This window comes from Natrix helvetica (assembly GCF_964273705.1).
Source record: "Natrix helvetica genome assembly, chromosome: 2".
Taxonomy (NCBI): domain Eukaryota; kingdom Metazoa; phylum Chordata; class Lepidosauria; order Squamata; family Natricidae; genus Natrix; species Natrix helvetica.
In genome coordinates, this window is record NC_138552.1 from 125,742,148 (window position 1) to 125,758,942 (window position 16,795).

Genomic DNA, 16,795 nt, shown 5'->3' on the forward strand with positions numbered 1-16,795 from the left:
GGGGTCTGAAACGGGAAGGGGGCAGCGGCTAAGGGCATCAGCGTGCCCTATGTGCTTGCCCGGACGGTAGAGCAGAGTGTAGCTGTAAGCAGCTAGGAACTCTGTCCACCTAGTCATGTGAGGTGAAAGGATGGGAGGGGTCGGCTTGTTACCCGCCAAAAGCCCAAGGAGTGGCTTATGGTCGGTGAACAAAGTAAAGTGCCGACCATAGAGGTAATCGTGGAACCTCTTAATCCCTGACACTGCAGCCAGAGCCTCCTTGTCAATCTGGCTGTAGTTGCGTTCCACAGACGTCAGTGTCCGGGAATAAAAGGCTATGGGGGCTTCCAAGCCATTGGGCAGCACATGGCTCAGGACTGCCCCCAAACCCACGGGGGAGGTGTCACAAGCAAGAGTCAGAGGCAGTTTGTCCGAATATTGGACGAGGACTGCCTCTGACGTCAGCATGTCTTTGACAGCCGCGAACGCATGCGCTTCGCGGCTGCCCCAGCGCCAGGCTGCCGATCGGTTGAGCAACCGATGCAGCGGCTCGGCTAGTGACGCCTTATGCGGCAAAAATGGCGCGTAAAAGTTCAGCAAGCCTAGGAACGCCTGCAGCTCCGTCTTGGAGGCAGGCGTGGGGGCGTTCCTGATGGCTGCTACCTTGGAAGGGGTGGGGTGAATTCCCTGGGCATCAATTGTGAAGCCCAGGAAATCTACCCGGGACACAGCAAATGAGCATTTGCTGTGTTTCAATTTTAATCCCGCGCCCCTGAAACGCTCGAGGACCTTCACTAGTACTTCGATGAGGCCCGATCGGCTGCTGGCGGCGATCAGGACGTCATCGAAGTACGGAACCACGCCAGGGAGCCCATGGAGCAACCGCTCCATAAGGCTCTGGAAGATCCCCGGGGCTACGGAAACGCCGAATTGCAAGCGGCGGCAACGGAAAGCTCCACGGTGGGTGACGATGGTCTGTGCGGCCGCCGCCTCCTCATCCACCGGGAGCTGCTGGTAGGCCTGCGCCATATCCAGTTTCGCAAAGATGCAGCCCTGCCCCAAAGAGTGGAGCAAATGCTGCACTACCGGAACTGGATAGGGGTTCGCCTGGAGGGCAAGGTTAATGGTGGATTTAAAGTCAGCGCAGAGACGAATGGAGCCATCCGCCTTAATTGGGATGACCAAAGGGGTCTCCCACTTGGAGTACTCCACAGGCTCCAAGACTCCCTGCACGACGAGCTTGTCCAGCTCCGCATCAACCTTTGCCCTCAAGGCGAAAGGCACCCTACGGGCCTTCAGCCTAATGGGGGCAACCTGGGGATCTAGGTTCAAGGAAATGGGCGTTCCCTTATATGCCCCCAGCTGCCCATCAAACACATCGGTGAACCTAGCAAGTACGTCGGCCACGTCAGGAGGCGTTGCCATCACTTGTCTCACCCCGTGCTCTGACAGGCCCAGTGCCGGGAACCAGTCAAGGTCCAGGAGGGCTGGAAAAGGCCTTTCAACTACAAGAAGGGGTAGGCACCCCGAAAAGTCCCCATACTCCACCCGCACCAGGTGACAACCCAGGGTAGGAATTAGAGTCCCCTGGTAGTCCCGTAGGGTTGCGTCTGGGGAGGAGAGCTGGGTCTTGGAGATGCCTGGACAGAGGCGGGAGAACTCTGCCCATGACAAGAGGGATCGGGAAGACCCCGAGTCCACCTCCATGGTGCAGGGGGAGCCTTCAATGAGGAGCAACACCTTGATGCGCTCCGCACCTGCACCAGTGTGGAAGGCCAACTCTGCGGGGTTGGCGTGTTGATCAGCGTCCACGGCGTAGCAGCCTCCGCGCGAAGGCTGCTGCTGCTGCTGTCGTCCAGGACGGCTCCCGGGTCGTGGCTTGACGGCGGCTGCGGTCGAGACGTCATCTGGGCGCTGTGGCAAGGGGAACTGCGCTCTGCAAACCTGGGCCAAATGTCCTTTCTTAAGGCAGCGGTGGCATACCGCGGCCTTAAAGGGGCAACCAGAGCGGTCATGGTTGCCTCCACAGCCCAGGCAAGCGGTCACTGCTTCTCGGGCTCTCTGAGGAGCGCGTCTTCTGGAGGACTGGCCTATGCGAGCCACTGCTCCCTCCTCAGGGTAGTCAATTGGCAAGGGGACCAGCTCGTCCACTAGGCAAGTGCGGCCTGGCGGAGGCGGCAGGTTAAACATCTCCGCCATTGACTCATTGGAGAGTTCAGCCGCCCTTGCCTGCTCAATGGCCCCGGTGAGCGTGATGTCCGCTTGTGACAGGAGCCGCCGGCGAAGGCGCAAGTCTTTTACACCGCTGACGAACTGTTCTGTGAGGTTGCGGTCGAGATTGGCAAACTCGCACCTCATCGCCCCTGTGCGAAGCGACTGAAGGAACTGGCTCACCGATTCCTCCGGCTTCTGCACACAGCGTCTGAAAGCGTAGTGCCTCGCCACCCAGGATGGTGTAGGGGCATAGTGGCGCTGAAGACGCTCCGTTAAGGTGGCCCAGTCCAGTGAGTGGACTGGCTGAGGAGCGGCTAGTGAGCGGGCGGCGCTGAACATTGGTGTGCCACAGCAGCTCAGGAAGAAGCTGCACTTCTCGTCATCCGGCACATTGCGTCGGCCGTTGGCGATCAGGTAGCACTCGAAGTGCTCCAGGAACGCTTCCCATGTCTCGCCGTCGCAGCCGAAGGGGACGAAAGTTGGCATCGCCGACATGGTCTCCTCAGAGTTCAAACTAAGCAGGACGAACAGGTCGCCAGAACAATTGTGCCGAGGTGGAACGTTCGGTGGGTTAGCGGCAGCTGGATCCCACCTTCGTCGCCAGTGTTAAGTTGGCACAAAGGCGAGCGGAGTCGTGAGGAGAATTAACCAGACTTTATTGAACAACAACAGACTCAACGTATATACAGGAGAGAAGCAAGCAGGGTTCGTCTGACAGCTATTTATACGAAGCTGTCAGACGAACCAGCCAATCCACAAGCCGGAGTTTCCCCGCTCTCAGCCAGGTCGCGTCTTAGCCAATCAGACGCGACCTGGCTGTTGCTAGTGCAGATGCCGGCTGTCAGGGGGAATTCCCTGACGTCATCTGCCTGGACACAATAAATATGATATAGATATATTTGGCACCAGCAATATTGTTAATTTAAAGGGCCTTCTTTCTGGATTTAGTATTACTCAACATATTCTGAGTCACAGGTGTTTTTTATTTGGACCAGATTAACTATGAACTCTCTTTAATTCCCTTGGGCCAAACATTCTTTCCCTAAATGGTGCCAGATCTTATGGGGGGAGTTTGTTAATGCAAACTAATTCTTCTTTAAAATTCATGTATCTGTTTTTATATAATTTTACTGGATTTCTTTATGCTTTATTCATTTTAAAATTACCATGTTAATTTGTGGTTTATATCTCTTCTAAATTTTGGAATCAGAAATGCTGATATACATTTACCTGTAACAAAGCCATGTGAGTCTGAATCTGCTTATGGATACGTATTTCTCCATTTCATAGCTATAAAATGATAGGTGTCGGCTATTAATCTATTAACTTAATAGGAACTTAAATCTCCAAAAGAGATTTTTTTTCCTGATCTCCTCTTGTAACTTTCCAAGACACACTCACTTTCCTGAATTGTGATCAAAATTCAGGAAAGAAGCAATGCAGAAAAGAAACAGTGTAGGCTTTTTAAAAAATTAATTAAGTCCTACTGTAATCTTCTCTTTGTGATTTGTTCATATTACAAATGAAGTTCTAAGTTAAGGGTAAACATTCCCTTGTGATGTTATCATTACTATTGCATTTATGGGACATGGCCATAGTTCTAAATTTTGTGGAAGATTTCTTTTAGATGCATCGAGGCAGTTGAAATAAATAAATAATAAATTCATTTAACACTTTTTGCATACTTTTTTGGTCATTGTAATTCTGTGTACCAAACTAATTTTACAATGGTTCAGAGTGGGTGCAAACTGTAAAAAAGCAAACCTCAGGGAAAAAAATAAAATAAAATTACAGTGGGAACAGGAATATATTCTGACATAATAATTTTTCAATCCTCTTTGATTCAGAAGACTAAAAATCTATATCAGAAGTCAACATGTGGTAACAGCAATGCACATTAGACCTGTGAGAAGAGGAACTGCATCTCTATCTGCTAATTTAGAGAAATTAGTGAAGCAACCTAATATTAAGACACAGTGAAGGACGTTAGGGCCAACATGACATTTGCCACGGCCCGCTGCCTAGTACAGCTCTTTAAAGAAAGCAAAAGCTAGTTGGCTGAAAGCACAGTAGGTGAAGGGTTAAATACTTTAGCTGTTGGGCAGTTGGAATTTTTTATATCTTTGCTGGAGGACCTTGTGTCTGCAGGCCATAGTCACATTATCAGCTGGAAATTGGATAAGGACAGCACAATGACAAATCCAGGTTGCTTGCAATAAGGTGCTAATCCCTTTGCTTTAATATCGAAGCAGCATGTAATGATGTTTGGACATCACTCCAGTTTACTGACGACCCCACTGGGGCTTGCAATAGAAGCGTACAACCACCTAACAAGGTGTCAGCTGACTGCCGTCGTCAAAGCAACGGACATTGCAATCTAATCTTCCTTCCATCCCTTCCAGCTCCCAATAAGGCCCAGGTTATATAAGTGGCCCATTGATGCTTGGTAACTGGAATCAATTAACGTTAATTCGCACAATGCTATGATGTATTGTGATCACTTTCATTTCAGGGAAGGGGGAAAGAAATGGCTATAATTCACCTAAAATGAGGTTGTCTATGGTACTGAGGTATTAATTGGGTGTCCATATTAAATGGGAAAGGAACAGAGCAGTGAAGGAAAAGTGGAAGGATGAGTGACTCTCTTGGCTGCTATTGACCTATCAGAAGAAGACAGTGCCCTTTTCCTTTGCTTTTATCTATTACAGTTTTCCCTATTGCGTGTCAAGTTGATGTATTATAAAAAATTCATTTGGTGACCTTTCACCCTCTTTGCAGATTAAACAATTTCACCAAGATGGCATCATTAAGAGGGCCTTGCATTTAATGATGATTTCTCTAAAAGGCCACGGAGATTCGATTTTAAGCTAACAGATTTATTGCACTATTATAACATATCGTAAAAATTTCTACCACCTATGGTCTAGTTTTAGGTTAGGAAACTGTTAGGAGTTTATGCGGAGTTTAAAAGCAGTATTACCTTGGGATATGCTGCTGCACCAATTGGCACATTTTCTCCCCTGGCACAATCCTGTTTATGTTTAATAAGTTATTGTTCCTCAGGTGCTAAATTTAAGGGGCAAAGTAGAGACCTGCCTGGATCCACTTTTTAACCATCCAAATTAGATATTTAGGCCTGTAAAACTGTCAGAGTAAACCACACTTTTGTCAATCTGTACAATATACAATTTGAGTTAAACTTATCTCTTTGAGGGAGCAAAAAAAAAAAGAGCCCTCTGGTTACCATTAGCAACCACAGAATGGCTGGAAGGGAGAGACCATTCTGGGGTGAGAGACAGAAGGAGGTGGAATTCTACCATGGGAACAAACTCATTTGTTCTGAAGCTCATTGGTAAACACAAGTATTGTTCTTTCCATTATCACCCAAACCTTAGTGCTTCAGAATGAGAAGATATGTCTAGTACCAAGAGAAAGAGGAAGGGGGAAAAAACCAGCAAAAATGGTTTTAGCCAATACAAAATAGACTCACTGGCACTGTTGCCTACTAAGAAAGACTACTAATAGTACAAAAGAAGGAGTCTAACAAAAAACTGGACAAAACGACCAGGAATATAAAACATCCTATAGGAATTTTCTTGCTCGGTGAATATATCTAATAACTTATTTTTTTGCTAACATCAGTGTCTTGACTTTTTAAAACTGAGCCTTCAAATATGATCTGAATCAATTACCAGAATCCAAAAGAAGATCTGCATCAAATAAGTCTACCCATATCATTTATCTCTGACCAGAATCTATACATAATATGGATTGTAATTTAATATGAATGCCTATGTACAAAAGAAAGCAGTGTCTTTCATTCTTGGTAGAACAATTAAGGTACTGTATAGGTTAATTATATATTCATTTAAAATCCAAATTAAAAAGATATGACAAGGGGAACATTAAAAACCAAATGCTTCATCCATACCCTCATATGAATCCTATTAAAATTTTTAGGCTTTTACAAATAAGGAAGAGATTGCCTTCCAGTCTATTACTACTGAATTTGGTCCTTGATCTCATTTGCCTAATCTCAAAAAAAAAAAATATGTCTTGGAATCCTAAAGCAATTGGCTTGAGAAAGATGGCAAATACAGTTTCCAGAATTCCATCTCTTTCCATTCAGATTCCATCATACTGATTCCAGTGTGAATTCCCAATACACATAAAAGGATTACATCTTAATAGATGATTAAAATAATTTTTTAAAGAGAAACAAGAGAACAAGTTTTTTTAAAGAGACAGAGAAACAAAAGAAACAAGAAGCTCACTGCAATAGTTATATTGAGGTTAAAGTAAATTTGCAAGTGCAAAATGCATTCTGCCACCACAGGGCACTATCCTTTTCACAAGAGATGGAAGAAAAATTGGTACTTTCTGTTCAATTTACAAAGATTGGCAGATATAGCAAAAAGGGCAGAGATCTATTAATACATGAAAGGGTCAGATTGGATACAAGGAACTGATTCTACTTGCTTAGACTAGGGGAAGTCTAAAGGGTTTGGACTTGAAAGGAATGTCTCATTCTTGCTCCCTGAATTTGTCCTTGAAATCCTTACAGATAATTATCCATCTATATGTATTTTAAAATTTACCATTCAATCATATGTTTTTAAATTTAAGACACCACTTTTATTTTTCATCTATCATCTCTCTCTCTGCAATAGTGGTGAATGAATCTCCCTCCCTCCCTCCCTCCCTCCCTCTCTCTCTCTCTCTCTTTCTCTCTCTCTTTCTCCATCTCTGTATCTTCTTTCTATTTTCATTCTCTGTAATAAATTCATAATAGTAGAAATTATGTTTGGATAAATAAAGCCAGTTGGTATTAAAATACATAATACAATTTTTCTGCCTTTGCAAAGGCAATGGGATTTCCAAGTTCCTTCCTTTAGATTGCAGCTCCAGGTGCTGAATGCCTACACTCAAATAACATGGATAATAACTACCCTGTGTATTCCCCAATGATTTATAGTCAGTTATTCATAGTTCTTGGCTTTCAAATGCTTTTTTAGGTAGAGACAGGAGAAATAAAATGATGTATTGACATTATTATCGAGGGCTGATAGAACTGATTCATATTGAAACCTTATTCTTGAACAGAAAATTCTTTTGACCACTGCAACTGGTGGTGGTGGTGGTGGGAATCTGTTAAATTACATGCTTCACTAAAATAGTTTTTTCTGTTTATGTATGATAAATTTCAATAGTAGCTCTAAGAAGTCCTATATACAATTATCTTCTAATATTCTGCAACCCACTTTTCTATTCTGCTATATTATTCCTAAATAGTTATACCAAAAAGTAATAGATGTTTAAACTAGCCATTTAAAAATGAGTTCAGTTTTATTTTGCCTCCCTACTGTAATTTGCAAGGGCAAAATCCTTGCAGACAAAGAATGTGGTAAAAGCTTCAGAATGCAAAGGAATTCTGTTAAAGAAATTGAGTTAAACTAAAGTGAATTAGCTCTCAATAAATCCATTGTTTGTAGACATTTTAAAGCAAACATCAGGAGAACTGAATAAATAGCTTTTATACTTTTCACTTTCATTTTGAGGCAATATCAAACCCCAAATTACCACTCTGTAGCAATGGATTAGAAGCATATATAAAAAGGATAATGATAAAAAGAATTGGAAAGGATGTGAGGCCATGTGGGCCCTAAATGAAGCATATTTTTTATTCAAATGCAAAAGATATTCCCAAAGTGCTTCAGATTTACTCCTGGAATATAAACTTAGTGGGGTGCCTATATATATATGATACAGCTAAGAAAATAAAGAATCACACTGTTGGTAAATAAATATAGTCAACCCAACTACTGCATGCAATGCACATTATGAGAATAATATTTTAACTGTATAACGGAAGAGGAAATGTTTCTTCAGAGTTCTATGTCACTTCTATATACCTTGCAAATTAATTGGATTTGGTATTTGACATTCTTTTAGTTCTAAGGTGTGCTAACTAGATGGATATTGTTCACACATTCTTTTTCTGGGTGTTTGGTGATAATTTCAATTTTTATTTATTTATTAGTGAGATTTATTGGCCGTCCATTTTACCATGCAATTATTTATGAAATAATTGATTGATCATGGTTTAATTTTTTTAAATGTATTTTTCCTTGATGAAGAAATAGAAGTAGCTCAACTTCATGGAGTTGCCTCTATGTCCGTTCGTACAGCATCTATGTCTGGATTCAACCCTCCAATGGAGTGATGGAAAGACCATTGCTGAGGCAACCACAAATTATTTTTCTGGACAAACAGGTATGAAATTCCAAGATATACACTTCATTTTTTAGGTTAGAAACTGATGTAGGATCTAGGGCTCCTAGATTTATTTATTTATTTAAAAAAATATAGACCTTCTTGGATATTGTTATAGTTAGGTTAAATTGGAATATGTTGTAATCAGAGGGGAAATAAAGGAAATTCCAGATAAATTGATCAACGGGCTGCACACAATCTCTTCATTTTAGCCTTTCAGAAATAATATTAATTGTAGCTCAGGAATCTTGCATTTCTACTACTCTCCCCAATAGCTGCCAAAATCTGTTGTAGGTTCCCATTAATGTTACCTACCATTCCCATTGTTCCCACAACTCTATCTTTATTAAGGATTGCCAGTGTTTTATTCATGACACCACACATATGCATGCATGCATGCCCACACACACAGACAGAGAAAGAAAAAATGAGTGATGGAGAGAAAACAGAGTACCTACAAATTTCAATATAATTTCCTTTTATCCTCTTTGCAATGGATAGCAAATTTTCTGCAAGACATTAAATGAAGCTTAAAATTAGCAAAAGACTTGTTTAACCTTCATAGAAGGCAGAAACCTTGGCTGGATTACTTAATCTGAGATTATGCAAACCTCTCTTCTGCAACTGCTGGTTTAGAATTTTCTCTGCTTTTCATTTACAGACTGTACATCACTAATACATGCTACTTATATTAAAAGAAGCCAGTGTAAACAATGACTCTGGCAAATATTTGCCTTCAATTTAAAGACTAACTAGAGGGCAGTGATGGCTATTTTATATTTTTGCTTCCTGAAGCCATAGCAGAATAAAACAAAATGTGAACAATTCAGCCCAGGGTGCTATCGGAAAGGTGAGAGAGATGTTTCTCGTGTAAAAGGAAAAAGATAGCTTGATGGCTCCAATATTACTTGACTAGCTACATTGAATAGCATGAATTGATATACTTAATTGAAATCACTATTTTTTTACTCAAAAGCTGTGAAACAGAGAAGAAAGTGAAACTGAAACAGTCCTGATTTGTTTTTCCAGCCTTCTTCAGTATTTATGGAGTCATTTCCAGAGCAATTTATTGTATTTGTTTCTATTTGTCCTTTCATAATACAATATTTTAACACTACTTTCCCAAACAGTTTTAAGAGAATATTGCAATTAACATATGAAGGATTGTTCTACAGATTTTTTAAAAATGTTCAGTTGATTAGCTCTGTAATATGATCCTTAGTAAAAGCATCAAAGATAAAATGACAAATAACAAGAGATTCTTTCTTTCTTTCTTTCTTTCTTTCTTTCTTTCTTTCTTTCTTTCTTTCTTTCTTTCTTTTCTTTCTTACCACCCTTCCTATCTCCCTTCTCTCTCTCTCTCTCTCTCTTTTCCTTTCTCTCTCTCTCTGTCTCTCCCTCCCTCCCTTCTTTCTTTCCTTCCTTCCAGGAACGGAGAATTGCGCCTTTGGGTTTTCCTTCTAAACCATGGATTGTGACAGCTTGCCTCAAAAACTGCCCAGAAATTATGTTGAAAGGTTTGGATATGTATCATTGATATGAAATGAACAAAAGAATAGCAATATAAGAAGGTAGAAATAGGAGGAAACCCACCAAATGCAAAATTATCAAGCAACTACAAAGAACACTGCAAATATAGATATAGATATAGATATATAGATATATAGATATATAGATATATAGATATATAGATATATAGATATATAGATATATAGATATATAGATATATAGATATATAGATATATAGATATATAGATATATAGATATATAGATATATAGATATATAGATATATAGATATAGAACTAGAAATGACTCCATTTATCAACGTAACCTAAATAAGAAATCTCCTGCTGGGATGCTGAGAACTATTGTAGCTGAGCTTCAGATATCCAGATAACGAGGCTGTTGAAGTGATGTCCCGATGTCTGGAAGCCGTACGGGTCTGGATGGATGACAACAGGCTCAGGCTCAACCCCTCCAAGACAGAGTGGCTGTGGCTTCCGGCTTCCCGGTTCAACCAGCATATGCCATCGCTGACCATCGGAGATGATCAATTAGCCCCAGTGGAAGGGGCACGCAATTTGGGCGTCCTCCTTGATGCCCGGCTGTCTATGGAAGATCATGTGACAGCCGTGGCGAGAGGGGCGTTCCACCAGGTTCGCCTGGTGCGCCAGTTGCGGCCCCTTTTGGACCGGGAGGCCTTGCGTACAGTCACTCACGCGCTGGTGACGTCTCGCCTGGACTACTGTAATGCTCTCTACATGGGGCTCCCCTTGAGGTGCACCCGGAGACTGCAGTTGGTCCAGAATGCAGCCGCGCGGGTAATTATGGGGAGATCGAGGTTCTCCCATATAACACCTATCCTGCGCGAGCTGCACTGGCTTCCTGTGGTCTACCGGGTGCACTTCAAGGTACTGGTTACCACCTTCAAAGCGCTCCATGGCACAGGGCCTAGTTACCTGCGGGATCGTGTCCTGCCCCATACATCCCTGCGACCCGTCCACTCACACAGAGAGGGACTACTCCGGGTGCCGTCCTCCAGAGAGTGCCAGAGGGCAGCGCCCAGAAGTAGGGCCTTCTCTGTAGTGGGCCCCACCCTTTGGAATGACCTCCCCCCAGACATCAGAACTACAACCGACCTTCGCTCCTTCCGTATGAAGCTGAAAACCTACCTGTTTCGACTAGCTGACCTGGCATAACTCTACAACCTCCCCAGCCCAGGGCATTTTTAATTGTAATTTTAGTTTTTAAGGGTTAATTTCACTGGGGTTTTAACTTTTTAAGTATTGTAACTTATTTATTTATTCTTACCTCCTCTATACGCTATATAATACCTTTGTACGTCGCCCCGAGTCCCTGTGGGGAGAGGGGGCGACTAATAAGTTCAAGTAATAAATAAATAAATAAATAACTACTGAATGGCAGCAGAGTTAGGATTTTCTGAATTTTTCCCTTCCATCTGGTAGTCACTTGGATTTATGGAGTCCAGATCTGAAAGCTTTAGGGGAGCCACCTTTAAGAAAGTCTTTACAAATATACTCTTACCTGTGAAAGGAACATTTATTACAACAGGTCTCATATTAGAAGATGGACACATCTTTTAATATGAGGGAAAATAACAAATAAGCAGATGTCATGCCACATAAAATTTCAACAATAATAAGTGGTAATCTGAAGTGTGCTCAGAAATGGAATGCCAGTAAGTTCAGAATCTGTCTTGTAAACCCAAGAACTGCTCAAACTTTGGTATCATGTGAACAAGGTACTTGAAACTAGCATGGACTCATAATAGTCTGCAGTGCTATCATTCTTAATCTATAGGTTTTATTTTTATTTTTTTAATCAGTTTGGGTGCTGCCTCAGTCACTAAAATAATTCCATGCATCTTGAAGAGATTTGAGACACCACCTTTAGCCAGCCTGAGATCTCTGTAAAAAGTACCAAATTGGCATACTTCATCCAAGATCAATAAAATGTTTGGAAATTTTGTCTGAATTCCATAACGCACATATCAACACTACAAATGTTCTCCTGCAGTAGATTCTAAGTGAAATGTTCTTTAGCCTCTTACGTTTTGGGATTTCCGGCAACAAACAATTTGGCAGGATTCTTCCTTTGTACAGTTTGACAGGACAAGATATAGGCCTAGGAAGTGAATATTCTTTTTCTGCCAGTTATATTGCAAAAGAAAATATAGAGTAGAACAGTGATCTCAATGATTTCAGTATAAAGAGGGCAGAAAGAGTTAGGGTTAAAGTCTGCCTCTCCTTCCCACTCAGACTTAATTAAACCCTTAAGAGAAAAACATTCTGAATGATTTGAAGAATTTTTGCCTCTTTCAAAATGGTGGCTACTAAGTACAACCCATAGTGACACCACCACCCGTGCTTGCTGAGCTATTGAAAAACAAAAAGTAAATAAGCATCGTCAGCAGCAACAGAGCTGCTTCCCATTGTGTACAAATTTGAAGACGCAAGTGGACTTTGCTGATCTGTGCCCTGATCATGCTAAATATACCTTTTCAAGGGCTGTGTAGGCCAGATAGATAGATATGTGGCTGACCGAGAATAGAGAAAAGGAATTCAGTATGCAAATGTCTTTCAATTATACATTTAATGATCCCCAGTGCCCCCCTTGTGGTCTTTTAAGCAATGAATGTAATGGCCTTATTGCTGTGACTGACATTAACCTTGGCAGTTGCTCAGCTGGATTAAGCTGGCCTTGTGCCAAGGAAGCCAATGAGGTAATTGTGATTTACATGCTGGCTGATGACATCAACTGCACTGCTCGTTTCACTGGGTGGACATTTGTCTACTAGGAAAGAATGGTAAACACCTGAAGCATTTTGCCCTGGACAGGTGCTGAATTGAGATACTAGCAATTTGTCATAGCATTGACAACCATCCAGACAATAAGATACTTCATATGCAATCTCTAGAATAACTCAGCATCATTATTTATTGTACAATACTTTTTTCTTAATTCCCCCCCCCCCTCAAATTATGAAATTACTTTTTCTTCTTTGTTCCAACTGAAAATATATTAGTCCATGAAAGAAGGAATAGAAAGAAGAAAAATACTGGAAGAAGTAGGCTCAAATAAAGAACAGTCACTAAACAGGATTGAGGCTGTGGGGTGGGGGTGGGGGAAAGCATTCTTTAAAAGAAACATACATCAAATTAATGGACAATAAACTCCAGGAATAAAAGAAGAGTGCTGTGCAGATGTTCGCTATGTAATCATTTGCTGCATTTATTCCTTTGACAAATGCCCAAACCTATAACAATTATGGATTGTTGTAACTAGCATCTCAAGAAAATGATCTGCCACACATACTCAGCCTGCTTCATTTGACAGCCGCCAAACTGCTTTTTGCAAAGTAGTTTAGCTCCAAATTAGCTCTCTACAGCATTAAATACCAGCTTGCCAGGATATCTTTGAGATGAATACCCCATATATCCATAATATTCTGGGATTTGAAGCATATGTGCCAGAAAGCTGAGATCACCTCCTTTTGAAAATACAGTATATATTACTCTGGGGTTCATGTCAGTCTCAGAAATGGCAGTCTTAAAACGTTCCAGTGATGCTGATGTTAGGATCCTTTGGAAAATTTGCACTTCTACAAATTGAGAATGTTATTAGTGGTCAAGATGTTATGATATTCACATAATTATATGATAATTTAAGATGTGGAAACACCAAATAAGCTAATCAACAGAAAACCATGTGTTCATAGAAATTGTTATTTCTTTTTATCCCCTCTTAAAAAACATTGCTATTTTAAAAAAAAACGGAGCTTGCCCCACAGCAATGATATAAAAAAATGAAAAAAATTGTGACGTTATATCTAAAAATGTAATCTCTTACTTCATTCTTATAGCAGCAATGTAGTGTCTTGATTTCTATCTTTAGTCTTCCTCTATGTACTGCAAAGTCTTAATTTGACAAGCCCATCTGTATTAATTCATTGTGCTGTACATGAGGTTGTTCTTGAAGCTACATCTGGAAATTTCAATTGGTCTAGACTGCAGCAGTGTGCATAGTAATGCCCCTCCCCCACATTTCCCCATGTAAACTTCTGTTGTATGAAATGCACTGGCTTCCAGTTTCTTTCCAGGTGCAATTCAAGATACAGCCCTACATGGCACAGGGCCTTGCTATCTGCAGACTTGCCTTTCCTTAAGAACATTTACCAGTCATACAATACCATGATAGAAAGGATGAGCATGATTCTAGTCCTTTCCGTAAATGTTGTCATCTGTTGAGAGCTATGAAGCATGCCTTTTCCATTGGAGCCCCTGCCCTATGGGACATTCAACCCAAAAGAAAAATGTAAAGTAGAGACCAAGATACACAACCAAAATCCTGCTTTTCATCTCTACAAGGCAAATTTTCATCTCTACAATTTCCAAATCTTGAAAAACCTTGAAAAATATCCAATTTTAAAGATTGGATCAAATTTGGCAGCCTTGAACCTTTTAGCCTTCTGTAATTTTTAAAGAATAGGCAAGCATTGGGAGAAAATTAGATGACTGTACATTAGAACGGATCACCAGGTTATTGTTTTATCATTTTGAAATGTTTATATACATCTTTTAATTTCTTATTGGGAGCCATCCAGAGATACTTAAAAGATGAGTGGCTATATAGAAGTTTTCAATTAATACTATACTTCTGTGTCAGAAACACCAAAACACTTCTGTGATGAAAAGGTCAGCTGGTGACATCACCATTGCCCAGGGAATGCCCAATTGGAGGCTCCTTTTGTGTCCCTGTTAATGAGCCCACTGAAGTGGTACCTATTATTCTATTCCTGTTTGCACACTTTCAAAGTTTGCACACTGCTAGGTGGGCAGGAGCTGGAGTGAAGGACAGGAGCTCACCCCATCACACAGCAGCACTGATCTTGAATGTGGGCTTGCTGATTGTCAACCCAGCTTTATAACTACGTACATGAGCCATAAATAATAAATAAATTGGGGCAAGGGTATTCATTAAATCCAAATGACTATTTAATCTAAATTTGTATGATTAACTTTTACATTATTTGTATCAGTTTCCATCGTTTGTGCAAATTTGATCTGTTGCATTCAAAGTCCATTAAACAGAGATCACTAAATTGAGATTTCATTGTAATATCCTATTGCATGGAAGAAAAAGGTAGATTATCTTGATATATATAGTTTCTTACTTACCTTTCTCTTCCAATGTTTTAAATAATTGTCACTATCATACATGAACTTCAGTAGGAATTAATAATTCAAGTATGGATATAAATTATTTTCAGGTAACACAAGAGTAAAGGTCCAAGATGGACAGGCTAGCTTTCAGAATTTGATTGTGTCCAGCTCTTGCTCCAACTGCCACCTCATTTTCAAAGTCACTTCTCCTCCAGGTAAGATGCTTATCTAGTAAAAAGTCTAATGGATATCATATAATAAACATTTTCCAAAATTAAGCAGACAATGGATAACATTAAAGTCTTCCTATAACCTGCTCTTGTGCTTTCTCAGGGATATTAAAATGTATTGTCTGTGTATATTTTATTTATTTCATTAAATTTATATGCTGCCTATATGTGTGTGTGTGTGTTTGTACACAAACACATATATAGCATACATATATGCAAAATAATAATCTCATTAGCAATGGTTTTTGAAATTATAAAAAGAGAGAGAGAGAGATTTTGTATTTCAGTTTATTAATATCTTCAAATCCAATCTGCACAATAGTTCATTTATACTAGAAATGGTGATCAATTTATAAAACTTTTCATTGTGTAGTATTTATGTCTGTCGGCATCCATCTATATTCCAATTTTATAGCAGATTTTGGGGTTTTTTAATCAATTTAGACATATCAATATTTCAACTTCTAGTGTGAAATGAAGTCTGCTTTTGCATGTTTCTAGGTGGATTCCAAGAGTTGGAAAAGCAGATTCACGCATTATGCACACCCAATGTAATGAGAGAATTTCCCCCATTTTCTTTGCTTTTTATCTTAGATAATTCAAATTAAAAGAGAAACATAATTGGTCCTCGAGTGTTTCTTCCCTAGTGCAAATAAACCATGTTGCTGTAATTTTAACATGAAGATAGTGCACTTACATATTGTTAAAATGAAACTCAAGAGTACATCTATATCAATAAACTACATAAGATAATTTCAGAATAGCTTTTTCAGTATTGGTCTGTGGGGGCAAATGAGAAATTCATTGAGCTCTAGAAAATTCATAATGAACTGATTCCATCTTAGAAATTAGATATGGAATTTTAAATATGGAGAAAAATATGGTGAAAAGCTTGGGTAATGGCTATGCTGTTTTCTTGTTGGGGGGGGTGTTCTATTTTTTTTTCTTTTTTGTAACTCAGCTATGTGTAAGTCTGAATGTGTGTCTCATTTTTATAGTAAATGTGTTTTAATGATTTTTTTTACTGTTGTTAGCTGCCCAGAACCATGAACTTGAGATAGGTGAATGTATAAATTGAATAATTGAATTGAATAGATGAATGAATGATTGGCAGACATCTGGAAGTTTTCTGTGTGTAGTATTGATTAATGAATGACAGAGCAATTTATATTGGTTCAACATGTTGTCACAACATTTATCAAGAGACAATTCATTTTACATATGAAATTCTTAGCATACTTGTCATAGGAGATCTTTTACTTTTCCTACTGATGAGTATCTTGCAAAAGGGAAGATAAAGAGTAACCCACTTTTATCCTAGCCATTGGCAAGCCATCTTGTTTCCCAGAAAATAATTATATCAAGAAGAGACCAACTTTTCACCCTTGCTTCTGCCAAACAAAGAAAAACTATGG

The 16,795-nt window shown here is 40.2% G+C and overlaps 1 protein-coding gene across 1 annotated transcript in view; it reads left to right on the forward strand.

The window, feature by feature from the left end:
* Positions 1 to 16,795, forward strand: part of PKHD1 (PKHD1 ciliary IPT domain containing fibrocystin/polyductin) — a gene marked incomplete at its 3' end in the record, with an annotated part of 306,709 nt that overhangs the window by 274,995 nt on the left and 14,919 nt on the right. The window contains 4 exon segments of the mRNA XM_081943866.1: positions 8,331 to 8,466; positions 12,594 to 12,710; positions 13,851 to 13,857; positions 15,258 to 15,365. Coding sequence (XP_081799992.1) covers positions 8,331 to 8,466; positions 12,594 to 12,710; positions 13,851 to 13,857; positions 15,258 to 15,365 — 368 coding nt within the window.